Source organism: Patagioenas fasciata, chromosome 1 (assembly GCF_037038585.1).
Source record: "Patagioenas fasciata isolate bPatFas1 chromosome 1, bPatFas1.hap1, whole genome shotgun sequence".
In the NCBI taxonomy this organism is placed as follows: domain Eukaryota; kingdom Metazoa; phylum Chordata; class Aves; order Columbiformes; family Columbidae; genus Patagioenas; species Patagioenas fasciata.
Genome location: NC_092520.1, coordinates 96,204,721 through 96,223,697, shown reverse-complemented (window position 1 = coordinate 96,223,697; position 18,977 = coordinate 96,204,721). Strand labels below are relative to the sequence as shown.

General features: G+C 44.3%; 2 protein-coding genes across 7 annotated transcripts in view; both read left to right on the top strand.

Annotated features, from left to right (window-relative positions):
- The window catches only part of C2CD2 (C2 calcium dependent domain containing 2), a 43,386-nt gene extending 37,039 nt beyond the window's left edge, over window positions 1-6,347 (top strand). Inside the window, exons 14-15 of one of the 3 annotated variants that reach the window (XR_011740104.1) lie at window positions 1,386-2,113; window positions 3,535-6,347. Coding sequence is in view for 1 of the 3 variants with exons in the window: in XM_065861423.2 (XP_065717495.2) it covers window positions 1,386-1,618 (233 nt within the window). In the remaining 2 variants the exon portion in view is untranslated. Of the gene's footprint in view, window positions 1-1,385 lie in introns of all 3 variants that reach the window. The other 2 variants (XM_065861423.2, XM_071811466.1) reach the window with 2 other exon arrangements.
- Window positions 6,348-8,894: 2,547 nt separating this feature from the next.
- The window catches only part of PRDM15 (PR/SET domain 15), a 40,273-nt gene continuing 30,190 nt past the window's right edge, over window positions 8,895-18,977 (top strand). For 2 of the 4 annotated variants that reach the window (XM_071811433.1, XM_065861451.2), the window contains exons 1-3: window positions 8,895-8,967; window positions 14,486-14,531; window positions 18,503-18,596. In XM_071811433.1, the coding sequence (XP_071667534.1) occupies window positions 14,495-14,531; window positions 18,503-18,596 (131 nt within the window). In that variant the 5' untranslated portion in view covers window positions 8,895-8,967; window positions 14,486-14,494. Of the gene's footprint in view, window positions 8,968-9,465; window positions 9,792-14,485; window positions 14,532-18,502; window positions 18,597-18,977 lie in introns of those variants that run through there. The other 2 variants (XM_071811426.1, XM_065861434.2) reach the window with 2 other exon arrangements.

Here is an 18,977-nt window from a genome sequence, read left to right as displayed (position 1 = left end):
GCCTTGCACATCAGGCACATGGAAGGGGAAGGTGAAATTTGGCAGAACAGTGGCTGTAAAAACAACCCAAGCTTGCAAAGAGAGAAGCATACTGGTGCCTGATGTTGGCAACATGAGTCCTGAGTCCCTGGTGAGATGACAGCTGTAATTACCTTGACTGCATCATAGGTTTGACATGGGATCAAGGGAAGGAATACAACAAAATAAAGCAACCTAATTTATCACAGAAGGGATTTCAGCAAACTTCTGAAGTGAATTGCTGTTCTTAACAGGATTTTAAAATAGCAAATGCTTAGTGATTTTTTTTCTAGGTGGTGCTACCAGATTTGTATAGAATATGTGTTGTCTGGCTTGGCTGGGCCTACTGCATGCAGGTTGACTGCCAGGTAACTGTTCTCTGGCACTAACAGTGTCCTTCACCTCAAAATGCCACCGTCATGTTCTGCATCACAGGCTAATCTCTTCAGTTCCCTTGATCTCTGAAATCACAAAGAACAACATTACTTCTTCTATTTCATTCTTTTTATAAAATACTCTGTACTTCTGTTGTATTGGAAAGATTGGATATGCCTGTTTGACATGTGAGAACCCAGTGTACAACCCACACCACACGCTGTGCATGTGTATGTCTGAACAGTACCATAGCTTTCAGATGAGCTTTAGAAACTAGTGAAATGTAAGGAAGGAGACTGCCACAAGATGTGTGGATTGACTTGAGAAGCTGAAATCAGAGGATTAATATTTGATGGCTCAGAGGCATGTTTCACAGTAGCTTTCCTTCCTTATCAGCACTATCATTTCTTAAAGAACTGAAGGAAAATTCCTTTTTTCTTTAGTGCTCCTCTAGCAATATATGTGAGCTCTCCTGAACATTTCTGCTAACTGTACAAGTGTGTCAATATGTGTAGATCTAGAGCTGCCACTGTCATGATTCAGTTTGCATGGTACTTGCATGGAACAAGGAGAAGCAGAGAAATACATACTTCCGTGGAGTCTAAATTTCTCAGTGGTGTTCACTTGGGAGAGAGCTGGAGTAACAGTGGGGCAGGGGAAGATTCAGAGGCACGTATTGTATGTATGTGGGCCTCTGGCTGAAAGCATGATGATTGCTCGCGTTTGCCAGTATTTGAAAGCACTTGTTCCAAGGTGGAATTCATATAATTATGGGCTCTAAGTTACAAACCATACATATTCTCACTTTAGATTCACCACGCTCTTAGATTTCTAACATCATTTGAATAGTTACCAGGGTGATGCTTAAACTGGAAAAGTTAAGACCAAAGGTTTTTTCAGTCATGCTACAGTTACAGTTAAAGCTGAGCTCCAAGAGGAAAGCAGCCTCTTCTGTCTAAAGTGTCCTGTGCCTCTACTCTTTGTTTCTGCAGGTGGGATATTGAAAAAAAGCGCAAAGCTCTTTTTCCGCCGGCGACATCATCAGAAGGACCCAGGAATGAGTCAATCACATAACGATCTTGTCTACCTGCAACAGCCACTGTCAGAGGAAACGCGCAAGAAGGGAGGCACACTTTCACGTATTCTGAACAGAAAGCTCCTTTCCAAAAACAAAAGCAAGAACAAACTGAATGGTGCTTCGGCAGAACCATACATACAAGACTGAACACTCTCTGCTGGGATGCTTGCACATCACTTGACCATTTGTTTACAGAGCAGTGCTAGAGAATACAAATACGGCTGATGACCTGCAGAAGAGGATATTTATTAATACAGTGGTCCAGGAATAAACAAAAAGCTTGATTTTTTTGTTTATTTTTCCAGAATGCTTTTTCTCTCTGATTATAAAGTTGCTTTTCCAAATACAAGCAGTGCTAGTTGTATCATGATGGCTTTTGGGGGACTGCGTGGTTTATTGTAGAAGATGATGGAGGATGGGGAATGGTGCAGATGGGGAAGACCTGTGCGTGAGCACCTAGTTTACATTAACTGAAACATCATACCTGCTATATATGAGGAAACCACTATAATGAGAGAAGATTCCACTGTGCTTCCTTACTGCAGCCTGGAATTGTAGCAACGCAAGTCTTAACTTGTTTTTCTAGTCAGCCTGAAAGGGAAAAGAGACCCAGATCCAGTTTGTATTGTAATTTGGAAATGGGTAAGTTTTCAGAAGCAGAACTGAAATGCTGATTAAGATAGCCTACTGTAATAACTGTAGCCTGCTGTAATAACTCTTCAGTCCATGTAGGTGGAGAGATGCCTTTGATATTAGCCATAAATCAATAAATTATGCAGATACTTAGCATATTGTTTAATGTTCTGTGCATAAGTTATGCTTAAAAAACCAGAACTTTCTTTGAGTCAGCTTGCAAACAAAACATTTACAAATTCTTATATGTAGCTTTTCTTCCCTGTGTGAGAAGATGCATTGCTAATGCAAAAACCTATCCTAGGGGCTCTAATTCCTTCTAAGTACTGGTTAGACAAGTATATTAACCATCATATCAAATGCAAGGCTAGGAGCAGTAAATGATAAATAGGGCATATTTAACCCTATACTGCTTTTCATTAGACAGCTTCTTTTACTTACCAAACACATACTGAGAAAAAGCAATAACAATTCCCTTAGTTGGTTTCTAGATCTAGCAGTGCTGTCACGTGGTGAGCGGTTGGTTGAGTGAGGTTTTTTACTTTTTACCTTACTAAATATTGCAGCTGGCTCCTTTAAATTAAAAGGAAAAACTGATGAAAGTAAAGGCGTAGTTCTTGTTAGGGCTTTTAAGAAGAGTGAAATGTCAGTATTTCACAGGTACCATCTTTCATGCATACCTGTACTTTTCCATCGTATACATTCCTGCTGAGGACAAAGGACCAAGCCTGTTCTCTTTAGCCAAGAAAAACGTTCGTTCCATCTAAATTACCAACATGAATGGATGATAGATTTGTGCCTGCTTTGCTAGCAGTGATTTCCCCCCCGCCTTTCCTTCCCATAAGACATCCAACACTTTGGCAGATACTTGGACTTTCAACTTAAACCATTCTTCAAAAATAGAAAGTCATTGAAGAACAGAAACATGTTTCAAAACTTCTTATGAACTCTAGATTCTTTGATAAATGCTTTTACAAAGAATATAAAAGTAGAGGGGATTTGAGTTCTTTTTTACCAACAAAGAGATTAGAAGAAATTAACTGCCAGAATCTTTTAACTGAGCCTGCTGCTTAAAAATAACTTTTATGTGAAACCTCATAAAATCACTGTGGTAGTACAGCAGTCCAGACTGTCAAATAGTTGTACATTTAAGCATGCTACTTATTATGAAAACACTTGAAGGCATTTTTAAATTCTCTGTTTTGAAAATTGGTTACAAATGAGTCTTCTAGAGCTGAAATGTGCTCAGAAATCCCAGTTCAGTAATACAGCTTTGTCCAGCTTGAATGTGCTTGAACGTTTTTGTTTATTGTTAATTACAAAGTAGAGGTTCAGTTTCTTCATTTGTTTTACAGTGGTTCATGATATGAACATTAAAAAACCTGATGTTACCTTCTCTCAACATACACTTTTTCTCTTGACTTTGCTAGGAGCTCTTTGCATGATGGGGCAGGGTAGGGCATCAGATCCCTGCCATGTTTTAAATGCTCCATCTTGTTCACTGAAGGAGAAAACCACAACTGGTCTCGAGTTGAAGAAATCAAAGTGAGACTGAGCTCCATGGGCAGCACCCCCTTACACTGAAAATGGAGTTGTGGAATTGGGAATATAAACAGAGCATGTAACACTACTTGAAGTCTGCTTAAATTACTGAACTGCAATTTTAATTTACAGAAGCTTTATAATGTACCGTATTAATAGAATGGGGTGGAAATAACACTGAATAACTTGCAGAATGCAGGAGTAGGGTTTGCTTGCAGCTTATCCCAAAGAACAGATAGACACTGAAGTGGTTTTTGGTTCCTTTTTCTTAAGGTCTTGGTGATTGCCTAAATGCATGTCTTGATGGTGGGAACAGAGAACATTCTATACTGCAAACTGTGTGAATGGACTTAAGATGAGGAAAGCAAGGCATTTGGGGTAAAAAGGGAATCTTGGTTTTTAATTGCCTTTACTCCTCAGGAAAATAAACATCATTTGGTTTGATGTTTGACCTCCACATCTGCCTGGTGTGTTCCTCACCTCTTCCTACTCCTCTACAAATAGTTTATGTCCTATTGTAAAAACAAGCTGAAGTGCTAAACACAAAGGGAGAATTGAGTTGCTGGGTTGTGACAACCCCAAAGGCCCATAATGTTCAATCCCATTCCTCCCTTCTGAGATGATTAGGTTGTTACTTAAGATCAAGAGATCTGAGTACATACATTTTTTGTGTACTAGTATTTAGGTCAGCCTGAGCTGGGTCCTGACAACCAGTGGAAGCTACACTACAGGTTTGTGTAGGGATGACTGGATTTGTAGACTGTCGTACCTAATACTGCAATGTACCCTGTCAGTGCTAAATATTTCCTGTGCAGTTGCATGAAGGATAGTGGAAGGAATAATTTTGTTCTTTTATGTTTTGCAGTCTTCATAATGTTAATAACTACACATTTGAACAGCAGAACAAATCTCTGCATGATATTACACTGAAGGCTTCTTGTTTTCTGTCTTCCAGTTTAATTACTTTAGAACAATAGCTTGGAAATAACCTGTGAAATCTGTCTTTGTTTTTGCCCCTTTTCTTACACTTTTGTGTTTCTGGATGTTCTCTACAGCAAAGAAGGTGGGGTATTTATTTTATGAGTACTAAGAGATGAAGGCTTGCTTTTCCTTTCTAAAGAATTTTCCTGCCCATAACTGAACCTTCTTATTCTGTGTTTGTGGTTTGTTTTGCTTCATGGCATTTTAGCTTTTCATTTGCCTTGATGGAGACAACCTGCATCCTTACCTCACCAATATTTGCCTTAGCTTTAGTACGAATTTTGACCAAGTAAGTAGTGCAAGAATTCATTTTGTCTTTGTAGATGAAAGCAATAAAACTACCTAATCTCAAGTGTGAATACAACTTAGGTAACTTTCTTAAAGTGTCTGAGATCACTTTAAAAGTCACTTTAAAGAGGAGGGTGTCCTAGGTCACCACTACTCCATATCCAATTCACCCCAGAAATAAATGACAAGTCATTTCATTCCTAACTATATATTAAACTTGTGAACCTTAGGCAGTAGAAAGGAAAAGGAATGCTGTCATAGAAAAAAGTTCATATTCTTTTAAAAAGTAAAATACCTTTGGCAGTCTTCTTCGGCTTGATGGTCAGGTCATGATCTGTGCAGGCATAAATACTAGGCTTTATTCTTACGCTTTCTGATAGATTTTCTTTTTTTCCCCTGCTCTTTGCTTGGGAGAGAGGTTGGGGCTGCAGGTCATACAGACCTGTAGTTACTGTCCGGCTCTTGAGAGGACTTGTCTTCCAGTGCTGCTTGTTTCAGGCAGGGAGTTCTATTGCCCAGCAATGATAGCAGCTTTGAGCATCAGTGAAATTTTGCAGCATTTCATGTACTGCATCTCCTTCTGGTTCTAAGTGGTTTTCAAGGAAAAGCTTTCTGCTGTGTATTTCTTGTAAAGCTTTGGTGTTCTTGATATGCAAAATATCATAGGAAAAAGCTAAGTCAACGACATAAAATGCTACCAAATGTGTACGTGGAAGCAAAAGAAGAGTCTTGCTCTTGTTTTAACACCTTTTTCAGTTCCAGGTGTTACCAGCAGCAAGAGCTCTATACAAGGTGGGAGCCACCTGTCTTTTTCATTTTAGTTTATTGCAGTTTAATTGTAGAGGGGAAGGTTGAGATAAGTGCTTATCCTGGTACAGAATTAAGTATACTGTAGTTCTGGGCTAAGACATTCCCAGTCTGAGTGGGAACAGCTGACCTCATGGCTTTGACCTCCACAGAACCTAAGTGGATTTACTATTGTGTTTAAAGTCAGCATATGCTTCTGTACGTTGCTAAGCCACAGCCTTGTTGACAAACAACTCTAACTATATAGCAAGATAATTACTTTAAGATAAGGGTGAATAATATAATTTCACTCAGGATATCCAAACTGCTACTATGCAAGGTGATGTCATGGTGTGAAAATAGCTGGGAAGGATGGATCTGAGGTCTTTCCGATACTATAACTCTGTATTTCCCAGTAATGTATTATATTCTTATATTCAAGGTGGGGTAAAACATTTTTTTTCTAGCATTCAACTGTGATAGTCACTTCTTCTGTGGTATTTTTTTCTTTGTGTGTACACAAAATTAAGTTGGTGCAATTAAGAAGTCTGTGTTGTACAGATTTATTATATCACTAAAAAGCCTGAGGATTTTTAAAGAAATAACTACTGCTGTACATACAATAAAAGCCAGTTGTCTCTGTGTAGTGTGCTGTCCTGCATACTTAGTCAAGTGTAATAGATGGTTTTCTACTCTCCTCCATTAATTTTACCAGTTGCTTAACATAGTCCATTTACATGTTTATTCAGGAGCAGAATTCTCCACCTATGCTGTGCTGACACTGGGTTGTTCCTGATAACCTCGGCCATACCAGGTAGCCCCTTCTTGTTCTTTGAGAAACACAGACGGGGTGGGAATCTCGTGGAAGAAAGCACTGTGGTTACTCCTTATTTCTGTTGTCAGTAATGATGTATTATCCTGAAAACATTTGTTATTTGGGAGACAAAGGAGCAGGAGTGTTAGGGCCTAGAGCCTTTATAGAAAACACCAGTACTAAAATGAGTACAGCCTGGAAATAAGGTTATCTTGTGATCATTTTACTGAAAAAGATTTGTTCTAAATTAATGCTGCCACAAAGCCCCACCAGACTGAGGGAAAAAAACAAAACAAAACAACAAAGCCCAACACCACCAAAAATAGGCATTCACATGAAAGTAGCAACAATAGTGGTTTTATTTTCCTTCCCAAAGTGAGAGTTACACCTTCTTTTACAAGGAAATGGTATGTTTCCTTACTGGGAGTTAGTGCCCACTTTTCTACACCTTGTCATTTCATATTCTTGAAGTGCTTAGCTGAAATTTCTTAATAGTCTTCCCAACAATCCTTCTTACTTTTCCTTTCTGCTCTAAACTGGGGTGAGGTTTATCAACTTGCGTGATGCCATTCGTGTACACTAGCAAAAGTGACAAGGCCTATCAGAGTGAGAGCAGCAATAGATGTAGCGCTAAGTCTGGCACCATATTCTTTCCTACAGTTCATCATCCTTAACAATGAATGGAAGGGATCTTCATTTTTTTCCCATCTCTCTACCCCAGCAAGCTTGATATAAGTTCACAGTCTGTTAGCTCTGCAGAAAGGTAGAAATACTGACCAAAAATATACAAAAATGATTTTGGAGCTGCAGAATCCAGAGTCACATGCATTGTAAATCCAGGCTGCTTCATCTAGGAAACGTACAGATAACTTTTCTGAGTTAGTTAACAGTTATTCTGACAAAGTGAATACACTGCAAGCAGGATAGCCACCCTTGTGCACCAGATGCTGGAGAAACCTGTGTGAAGGCCCTAAGAAAACATTGTGAATGTGCATATGCACTGAGACATACAGGGAAAATAAGTAAAAGCGAACTACACAAAACTAAAGGCCAGCTGGCTTCCGTCTTTGAAAAAGTAAATGACCTGTACATGCAGTGAGATCTTTTAAAAATTGCTCTATTGAAAACTTCTGGTGAGTCATTGTTAAAGAATAAACTGTTCCCCCTCCTTAAATTAACATTGTTTTGCCAAGCAGCATCATTTTCAAAATTCAAAAGCTGCACTCTTTCCGGTTACCCAAGCACTTAAAAGAGAATCACTATAGTCTCTACACTTTTCTCTTGCAATTGAGTACCTTGTGCAGAAGGGGACATGGGATGGGTGAGAAACACAAAAGGGTCTGGCCTTTGCCAGCAGTTCAAGATGTGGCCATGAGAGGCGCACATACCCTGGAGAGCACCTTTCAGTTTTCAGGGGTGCTCTTACTGTGGGGACTGGCCAGTCACACCACAGTGGCAGGGAGCACTGCACAAGGTGTTGGGGGGAACTAACTGTAGGTGACAATTCTTACCAGAGTTTTCCTTTTGCCAGACTTGGGGCATCTTTCTTGAATACAAAAAGCACGTGTACTTCTTGGCCCTGGCCTCTTCTTCCCTGGAGGGGAGTTCTTTGCTGTGTAGCGCACGTTTCAACTGGCAGAGGGGCAAGCACCACAACGCAAACTGGGGGTTTAAATCCCCTTGAGCTGTGGGCACTGAGTCCACATCCTTTGTTTCCTGGGTGCCAAGTCCCAGTGAGATCCTGTTCCTGAGTGCTACATGTGGCCGTGCTGTTTGCTACGAACAAAGCAGGGCTTGGCCCTGATACCATACAGGTAAGGCCAGACTGAGGAGCGCTGAACATGTTTGCCTCAGCAGAGCGTGGGTACGGAGGACACAGGTGCTCAGGTGCTCTTTCAGGAATTAACTGAGGAAAACCCACTGGGCCTGCAGCCAGCCCTGTGCCTGACGTGGCATGTCCGTGATCCCTCAGCGCCCTCTGACAGGCGCCTTGCGTCCCTTGGGGGACTCTCGCCCTGCGGCTGGCACTGCCCAGCACAGAAAAGGAAAAAACAGCTTGTGCAACCTGGGTCGCCAAGTCAAGTTCAACGGCAGCCACCCTCCTCCTTCTCCTCCTCTTTCTCCAGCCCAGGGCCGAAGCGCCGTGCCGGCGGTTCGAAGAAACCGCCCGGGTGGGGGCGGCCGCCCCTCGCACAGGTTTTGTACCCGCCCGGGGGATCCGCCGCAGCCCTGACAGCGGCGAGCCAGCGCGATGAAGTCGCCGGGAGACGGGCAGAGCCGCCACGGACCCCCGCCCCTCCACCGTCCGCTCCCCAACCGCCGCCGCCCGGGGACTACACTTCCCACCGTGCTTTGCGGCCAGTCGCGCCCGGCTTCCGGTGGCGCGTGGTTTCCGGAGCGGATCGGAACCCGGAGTCCGGATCCGATCCGGGTCTGGCCATTCCCCAGGCAGGTAACGCCGGTTCCCCGCGCTCCCACCCGCCGTGCTCCCCTCTCCCCCGTCTCCCGGCCCACGCGCGGCACCCTCCACGCGGGATCCCCGCCCCGCGCCCGGCCCGGCCCGCCGCGCCTCCGCTCGCCGCCCCGCCGTTCCCCAGGGCGCACGGGGCCGAGGCGGGGGCGGCGGCGAGGGCTCCCGGGGCGGCGGCGACTGGCGGCCCCGCGGCCGCCGCCGCCTCCTCCGCCGCCTCCTCCATGCCGCTTGTTCTTTGTTACAGCGGCCGCGGCGCCCGGAGGGAGGGCGGTAGGGAGGGGGGCGAGGCGGGTCCGAGGCAAAACCCGGCGGAGCCGCTCCCGGATCCCGGGCCAGGCCCTGCTGCTCGCCGGGCTCCTGGCGGCTGCAGCGCGGTCCCACCGCTCAGCGCCGGCTGTGCCCGCGGCGGGCGCGCGGCCGCGCCCGGGCCTCACACACCCCCCCGCACACACTCGCATGCACGCCCCGCGGCGCTGGGAGGCTCCGGGGGTCTTGGACAGTCCCCGTGGCGGCTGCGGGACGAGCCGCTGGGGCTGTGTCACGGCGAGGGCGGGGCGTGCCCGGTGAAGCCGTTGGTCCAGGGAGGGCGCGTGGCCTGTGAGGGAAACGGCCGTGTTAGGACTCGCGACCCGTTTCTCTCCCAGGCCCCGTGGCGGCCGTTCCCGAGGCGCTGGCTGCGGGAGCTCCGGGCCCCCCGTCGGAGCACGGATCCGCCTCTGAAGGGGGGGAGGAAGGATGCAGAGATGGGAGGAGGAGGGTGCAGGTCGGTCACCGAGGATGGGAACCGGCTCTTCGGAAAGAAGGTGGGGTGTGTTGAGTGCAAGACGAAAGGAAGAGAAGCCCCAGTCTGCTTTGCTTCATACACACAGATTTTTTTCTGCAATACGCTCGTTTTCTGCTCACGTTTGTTAAACTTGGCATGTGCGTAAGTTCGCCCTAGGCTGGGTGAACATGATGGCAGCAAGTGTTGGAAAGGGCAAGTGGCATGAATTCAACACCCACTCTGCCCCCCCTAACTATACAGAAATTGTTCCCCTTCTCTATAATAACAGACAGAGTGGTCGTAATTTCTTAGAAATACAAGACCTCGCTGTAGTTTACCAGGTATTGTGACAGATAGTTTCCAAAGACTTTGAGCAGTAGTGTGAACAAATCAGACTTACACCATGAAGAAATAACAAGGGGTAGTTTTAAGTGCATTCTGCTTGCACACATGTATTTCCAGTACCCATCCACTTGTGTTCTCAAGTTACTTATTCACATTAGTAGAACCCTATTGTAGAATTTTAATGGAAAACTGAAGAAAGGGAAACTTACTTTGGTTATTAAATTCAAGTACAGCTTGGGTTTATTTTTTCATTATCCTTTCCTATTTTTTTAAATAATTTGCGAGATCAAACACAACTTGCCACAGGAGCCTATTTTTTTTTTTTTGTCAGCAGTTTGTAAGAGGAAAGTATGTTTTTATACCAGGTCTTACATTTTTTGATAGCTTATGGCTATGACAGTAATGCTGCATGTCATGCTCTGCAAGCAGATACCTGTGAAGCTGCAGCCCCTCAGTGTCTGCATTTGGGTTCCCTTGAGTTTGAAAAGTATTCGGAGGCCTGTGTTGCCACTGGAGTTTGTGTGCTTAGTTGTGTGCTCTACTCTCAGGTACAAAAATCATTCAGCTAACTATACGAGCAGAAATTTCTGGTTTTCTTCTCTTCCTCTGCAGTCAGAATTAGGCTCTGTGCTTGTGATCTAATTTGTTCTGTGTAGGTTTTTGCCTAATTGTTCACTGCTTAGATCTTTCAGGCAACTAGTGACAGAACCCGAGGGAATGTCAGGAAGATGTGCCAGGGGAGGTTTAGGTTGGACACGAGGAAAAGGTTCTTCCCCCAGAGGGTGGTGGAGCACTGGAACAGGCTCCCCAGGGAGGTGTCATGGCCTCAAGCCTGGCAGTGTTCAAGAAGAGACTGGACAATGCCCTCAGAGACATGGTGTGAACTGTGGGGTTGTCATGTGCAGGGACAAGAGCTGGACTCCATGATCCTTGTGGGTCCCTTCCAACTCAGGACATTCTATGATTCTGTGATTGATCTCTATTTTATATAAAAATATCTGGAATTCCCAGAAGCTTTGATGATCTTTGCAAGAGAAGGACCTAAGTGTGTGTGGTAGGAATATCTGTCTCATACAAGTGCTTGAAGAAAAAAGAAAAAGAGAAAAATCAGACATGGCCCAGAACAGCAGCAGATGAGGGCAAAAGACTCTGAAGTCTGTGTTCAGTGCCATCATGTCAGCTAGCATGGCACTTCTCGCTTCTTGACTCTGTTTACCAACTGGAGTGGGTGGTATAATGTCATTTATTTGAAAAATTCTTGGGAAATACAGTTGAGATTTGTGCAGAGTTTTGAAGTCTAAGGGTGAGAAGAGTTACATGTCTGCAAATCAGAATTGTTAAACCCATTTTGATGCAGTTCTTCCTTTCCTAGACTTTCTGTGAAGTAGGAAGGGAGAAAAAAAGACTACGCAGGAATTTGTAACAAGGTGCAAATACTAATGCAAGGTCGTCCTCTTTTTGGCACCTGTATGTTAAGGTGTGAGCGTATTTGATACATAATATGCTACTCATTCCTGTTTATTTTTGAGGATAGCAGGTTATTCTGCTCAGCATAGGAAAGATGGATGAAGAATGAGGAGAGTTGTGGGAAATGGAAAGTATTTGCTACAAAAATGAGAGTTACACTAATACAGATAAGTGAGATGCAGTATTCTTATCAACTATGTGAGGTGGGTTTGAGGGACCTTCCCAGTTTCTCCTGCCACCTTGAACATTTATGCCACTATGGTTTCTCCGCCCCTTTGTTGCTATTCTCATCTGATGGCCCCTAAAACAAGACTGATGCGACTGCTTCTGTAACGCCGCGTGTCATTGGTTTGCTGTCTGTGCAGAATGTGACACAGGAAGGTCATAGAAGGCGAATGCCTTTGAGGAGTAGGTCACACAGCAATATAGCTGGTCTTACTGCGCTGTGTCCTTCACGTATTGGAACATGCAGGTGTTGACCAAGAAGAGTATTTGTTAATTCCACCATATTTAGGATTAAAGTCTTGTCAGGAGAAACTGTCTAAAAATAACTGGATGTAGACCTCTTAGAATAGCACAGAACATCCCCAAAAGGAAAACCATTTTTGACATCAACCTATGATGCACTTTCTCTGGCTTGTTTTACATGGTTATATTCAGGTATGCCCTGAATACCTGTCGCATTGTTTACAGTGTTTTCAGGACATTGCCTGAACTCATGCTCAGCATTGGGCCTTTGTGTAAAAGTTTAACTGTTTTGTTATATAGGTTTAGTCCCCAAAAGCCATAGCAGAGGAAGGCCCAGCTTGTGCCACAGATGGGCAGTGCTGGCCCCTCGCTGGGGCAGTGGGCGTTAGGAGGGATTGTGCTGTTCACATTCAGTGGAGTCAGGGAGGGCAGTGCTTGGGACAGGCTGTGGAGGAATGCCAGGGTGCCCAGACTCGGTGACCAAAATCCTCCTGAAGCTGTTGCCCAGATAACTGAGCAGCAGGATCCCTCCTACCATGACCAAGAGCCCCAGCAACCAGGTGTACCTTTTTATTCCCATCAGCTGGATGTGCTGGCTTTCCACACAGCACATATCCGTGTGGGGACAGACTGTCCTTTGCTAATTGGGAGTAGCCTATGGATTGGTGAAGGAACCTGTTGGCAGGTTCTAGTGAAAGCTTGGGGTGGAGCAGAGCATGGGTGCAGCTGGCAGCTGCGTATCAGACATTGCTCCTTGGCAGACAGGTGCCATAGTGATGTTAGGAGCAGACTTGGCACAAGTACGGAGTCCTTTCTGAGCCAGTGATAAGGGTTGTGTGGGACAGGAGCTTCACTTGTGCTGAGAGGTTGGTAGAGCCTGTATCTGTGCAGAAGTAGCTGCTGCTCTGGGCTCCAGCCTGAGACATATTTCCACTGCCCAACCAGGCAGAGCTTGTGAAACATCGGTGCTCAGAGTGAACTCATAACAGGGACTTCTGCTTCTGCGCTGATTCTGAGTAATGGCTGTGCTTGTGTGTATCTTTTTATTGGGTTGGCTTTTGTTATTGCAGTAGCAAATGCTTTATCTTTTTTCAAACAGAGCTGTGCTAGCTTAGTGTGTTTTCATTTGTGTTTCCTCCTGTCCTACTCCCTCTCACAGGTTTAGTCTCCTAATCCTCTCTGTTTTCTTCTTGACCAATGTGCTTGCTGTTTCTGCAGCCTAATTCTCTCTTTGTCTTGGGTCACGATCTTTGTGTTGCTTTGCCTCTCACTGAGGCATTGGAAAAATTGAAGGGAGGAGAGCTTTTTCATGGTTAGAAAAGGGAAGACTATCTTCTAGATTCTGCTTGTGTCATGATCTTAGCCATACATAATTACAGATTGCTTGCCAACCATAATTCAGATTGTCTAGTCCAAGGGTGTCAAACTCATTTTCACCAGGGGCCGCATCAGCCTCGCGATTGCCTTCAAAGGGTCGAATGTGATTTTAGGCCTGTATGAATGTATTTTTATATATTTATATATATTTTTATATTTCATATATATATATACACATTGATTTATTTTAATGTGCATATACACAATATAAATGTATTTTTATGTATATTTATATATATATTAAAATAAATTGATTTATACAGCCCTAGAGTCACGTTCGGCCCTTTGAAGGCAACCATGAGGCTGATGCGGCCCCGGGTGAAAATGAGTTTGACACCCCCAGTCTAGGCGTCATTGGAGAGCAATAGTGTTTATGCAAGTTTTTAATATATACTGCCAAAACTGATCTATAAAAGTGAATATAGATTATCCTTATTTTATGGGTAAAAGCAAATTGGTTACTGTTTTATGGAAGATCAGTGACAGAGATGGTATTTGTTTTTCCAGGTTTTCTGATGCTCATTACTAGAGTACACTTTGGAGCAAATCTTTGATTGTGTCTGTAGTTTTTATGCTCTTAAGATTATTGTGTTAATTAAATAAGTAATCCACCCTTCAGAGATATTTTTTTAACCTGTTCTTCAACAAAATGTTGCACCGAATCAGATGGACTTTGTTTTTGCAGTGGTTGTTGCTGACCTAGGTCAGTCATCTGTCCCTGAGCCTTCTGAGGCTCCAGAGGAGCTTATAGCAGGGGTTGAGGGGCACACAGGAATGGCTAGAGGTGATGAGAGGAAGGAAGGGGAATGGTCTGAAAGAGCATTGCCTCAGGGTGAAAAGCCTGTGAACATGCAGACCTTTGGGCTTCTCGGTAGTGACTTCGGCAACACATGATACAGCAGTCACCGGGGGATTTTTAGCAACTTTAATGTCTTTAACTTTCCACTGTTACTTGTGCTGGGGCAATGTTTGGGTATGCTTTGGGTCAGTCAGCATCCTTACTCCGTAAAGTGATGTTTCAATAATATGGAAAGTGAAAGTCATTCAGAACTAACTTCATCTTTTGTATTTTGGCAGGTTTAAAAAATGGCTGAAGACAGCAGTGATGAGCTTGTGTTTATTTGTAAGTATTAGAAATGAAAATGACCTGCTTCTCATGATGTGACTGTCTACTCAGAATGTTTGCAATTAAAGAGTAAAACAGTTTTTTTTTAGAAAAGTATTTATGTAGAGGGACTTCAAACATCTTATGGAGGAGTAGAGAGAAGGTTCCTCATTTTAAGCATACACATTCTCCTGGTTTTGTTGGCAAACATACAAAGAGACCTCTGAATGTGAGTTAGCAGAACAGCTTTTAAATGGGAAAAGTGAAGCTGAAGGCCTAACATGAATCTAAGCTCTTTGTTTACACAGCCAGCTTTAGCAATCAGGGGTGTCTCTGGAGAACTCTGACCTCTAGCCTAAGTTGAAGATCCATGAGCCAGCACTGTGCCCTTGTGGCCAGGAAGGCCAATGGCATCCTGAGGTGTATTAGAAGGGGGGTGGTTAGTAGGTTGAGAGAGGTTCTTGTTCCCCTCTACTCTGCCCTGGTGAGACCACACCTGAAATATTGTGTCCAGTTCTGGGCCCCTCAGTTCAAGAAGGACAGGGAACTGCTGGAGAGAGTCCAGCACAGGGCAACAAAGATGATTAAGGGAGTGGAGCATCTCCCTTATGAGGAAAGGCTGAGGGAGCTGGGTCTCTTTAGCTTGGAGAAGAGGAGACTGAGGGGTCACCTCATTAGTGTTTACAGGTATATAAAGGGTGAGTGTCATGAGGATGGAGTCAGGCTCTTCTCGGTGACAACCAATGATAGGACAAGGGGTAATGGGTACAAACTGGAACACAAAAGCTTCCACTTAAATTTGAGAAGAAGCTTCTTCTCAGTGAGGGTGACAGAACACTGGAACAGGCTGCCCAGGGGGGTTGTGGAGTCTTCTACTCTGGAGGCATTCAAGACCTGCCTGGACACCTTCCTGTGTAACCTCATCTAGGTGTTCCTGTTCTGGCAGGGGGATTGGACTAGTTGATGTTTTGAGGTCCCTTCCAATCCCTAACATTGTGTGATTCTGTGCATTTCCACAGGGGAAGGGTGCAGCCTCGTTATTCTTTCTGGACAAGCCCCGTTTGAGATGCACCGACTGCCCTGACAAGTCTCACTTGTGACTTGTGTTCTTGTGCCCTTGCTGCTGGGCCTGTGCCTCATGCAGCTTGTCTTGTGTTCCGCGTTCTGCTGTGTAACCCCGTGTGCTAGACTGGGCTCCATGACCTGGGATCTGGACTCATGAGGTCATGGTGTGTGAAGAGAGGCTGCAGCGGTGGTGTACCCAGGGAGTTTGATGGGCAGCATCCCATGCTTGATGTAGCTTGGCTAGTAGGCTTTTTTCTCAGTGGCATACTAGCCCTGCAGCCTCCCCTTTGTCACCAGCCTGGACGTGCAGGATCTGGTGTTACAGTGGAAAAAAAAAAGATGTAAGGGAGATGTAGAGTCAGCTTATCTACTTGTATGAGCAGAGGGAGCCTAGATATTGTGGATCTGATCTGGGAAGAGCAGAGTGGAGCATATGTCTTCAGTGGTATGGATCCGCAGTGTTTTACCCTTGCTGGCTCCACGGCTGCACATTAACCTTATGACAACTACATCAGAAAGAAAGTTGCACTTTTCCTTCCACCACAGATTCACCAGGTTTCCTTAAAAAATAGTATTGACTCAATAGGCATTTTTATTGAGTTGCAGATATTTTCTTCCCCTTCATAAAAAGACCCTGTTGAATAGCAACAAGGACTGAGATGTGACACCATTCCCTAATTGCACAGATAGCATTGTGCAACACCTACTATCTTCCCCCTTCCAGTGGAGGCTGTCTTGTGCTCTCTTTAAGTTTTTACCATGGGATATGCGGATGGCTTATTTTCTGAAAAAGTGAGGTTTTTATAAGGGATACTGTGTGCTTCCATGGTAAACATAATTGACTACGGATTTTGTAGACAGAGAGTTTTGGAAGAATTTTTATAGAAGTCTCTGCATATACTCCCCCCAGGGTATTTTACCATTTATCCTCATGAGTAATTTTATATTTCTCCTGTGGCTGAAGTCTCTTGGAAGTGTCACATATGGTGAGTGTAACAGGCTTGGGGAATGTCTGCTGTAAGGCATCCCTTAGATTTTGGGAGACATGCTACGCAATGTCAGTGTCGTATTCTCCCTGCTTTGGTCATTCATCTTCAAAGGAGTGAGAGAAATGTGTAGCTTGTTCCTGCATGCAGTTTTGGACAATGCTGTCTGCATCTTGTTGAACCTGTGCAGTGGCTGAAGTGGGGAGTGCCGAGGTACAGTTGAAAGATAAGGGGAATGACTAAGGGCTTTATTTTCTTTGACAGCAAAGCCTATTTAAGAAGCTGTCACTCTGGCTATTCGTTACTGTCCCTGTTGATTATGACAACCCTTTGTGGATGATAATCCAGTTCTTTTCAGCAGTATGGTTTACACATTCCTCTGTGGCTCCTCCACTCTCTGTGCTTTTAGAAATTTGTATTTAGCCCAGATTATTTCAGTAATACTAAGCACAGTGTGAGCTACGGGCACACCTAAGGGGGGTGGTGTGGTAAACAGCACGAGATGGGGGAGGCCATTTGCATATAGGCTTAGATTTGATGGTGGTGCTATGTGGATAGCATTTGCCCGCTGATCCTTTCCTCTGATACAGCTGTCTGGTGATTTACAGCAAAGTGGACTGGGAAATTCATTCAGCTGAAAAATAAACTGGTGGGAAAAGCTGGTGGTTTTGTTCTTTGGTTCACCAGGAGGCAGCACAAGCAGCTGTACAGGAAGCAGGGCCAGGCTTGGGGGCTGCACGAGCTGATACTGCCATTTGTCAGATGTATGGATTTTCACTGCTAAGCTGGTTTTGTTACCAGAAGAAAAAACAACGTGGAGCTCTGTTACTGTATTTTGGGTTCCCTTTTCCACATCTTAGAAGAAATCCTTTTGTTCGTTCACTGGGGCAAATACTGAGAGGGAGAGTTTTCCAGTTAGGAGTACAGAGTAGCTTTACTAGGGGGACATACACTGGAATGACATGGGGTTTGTCTTGTTCTCTTGCTAGACAAGGTGTAACCATCCTCTACTTTGCATCCTTACTGGGGTTACCTGAGTTGTCCTTGTAAGCACAGTGCTCAGATGGAAATCACACTATAGGAATATAACACCTGTGCAATGATATCTTCTTGAGCTGCGTCAGCAACTGACCAGGCAGGGCAGTTTGGCAGCTGTTTTTCACAGTGAGACAATGTATGTGCATTTGAAATCCTGTTAAGTTGGCTTATTTTAAATAGCCTCAAATTATCCTGGTCTGAAAATTGTTTCTTAGGAACCACGCAGTTATGGGTAATTTACAGCCACTTAAACTAGAAGTTAATTTAGGTAAGCTGGCAGTGAATTAAGAAGTGGCCAGAGTATATTACACAGCCAGCTGACTTGTTTGGAAAGGCACCAGAAGGTATCTTGAAGGCGTCTCTCCAGCGCAGTGGGTGAGGAGCATGAGCAGGCCAGTTGCTGCTCCAGGCAGAGCTTGGCTCCTACTGCCTGCTTGTGCCCTGTGGAGGCCCCATGCCAGTTCTGGTACTGGGTTTATGCCTCCTGTTGCTAAAAAGACCACGCTAGCCAAGCTGTTTCTAAAAACCTGGGTTCTGCTGAAGGTAGTAATGTTTTGTTTAGCTGCTACATGTTATGACACTTTATCTGGAGATTAATGCCATCTTAAGCAAAATACATACTGTGGATGTAAGGCAATTATTTTTATTTGAGAGAAAATGTAAGCAATTGTCTTCTGATTCTACTGATCATAGTGTGTTATCTCACCTACACAGGTGCCAGCTATCAACTTGATGTTCAATTACACATGTTTTTGTAAGCAGTATAGATAAACCTCTGCCTTCATATGCATGTCTTTTGCCTGGTGCTAAGTTTTGTATTTGGCTCTTGAAAGAAGGAGGCAGCTGTCTTACGAAAGTGTTTTTCATCAGCCTTTCTGTATGCTGTCTGCTTCCTTGCAGGGTGCGAGGACTGTGGGCAGTACCATGACTCAGAGTGTCCTGAACTGGGCCCAGTGGTGACAGTCAAAGATTCCTTTGTATTGAGCAGGGCAAGGTAAGGAACATTAGTGTTACTTCTGACTAACACAACACTCATGTTAGTTCTTTAAGGTATGTTTGGTGTTTAATGGGTGTCAAACTGACAGCTGAAAAGTGAAGTCCCAATCTATGGAAGACACATGGCCTTGATTAAATAGAAAAATTGATGCACGCACTTAAGTGCTCTACTGAGTCGAAGCCAAAAGATAACTTGCTGCTCATCAGGACTTCTTCGCTGAGATTTCTGGAAAAAAGTCAGATAATGCCAAGTGGGGTGATGACTTCTGTCTTGGTTGAGTACCTGCAACGTTTTCCCTGCCTCAGGTGTACCATATTAGTTTCAGAGAAGTGTATGTGGATTTCTCATTTGTATGAATCACTGTGTCCTCCTACTTTG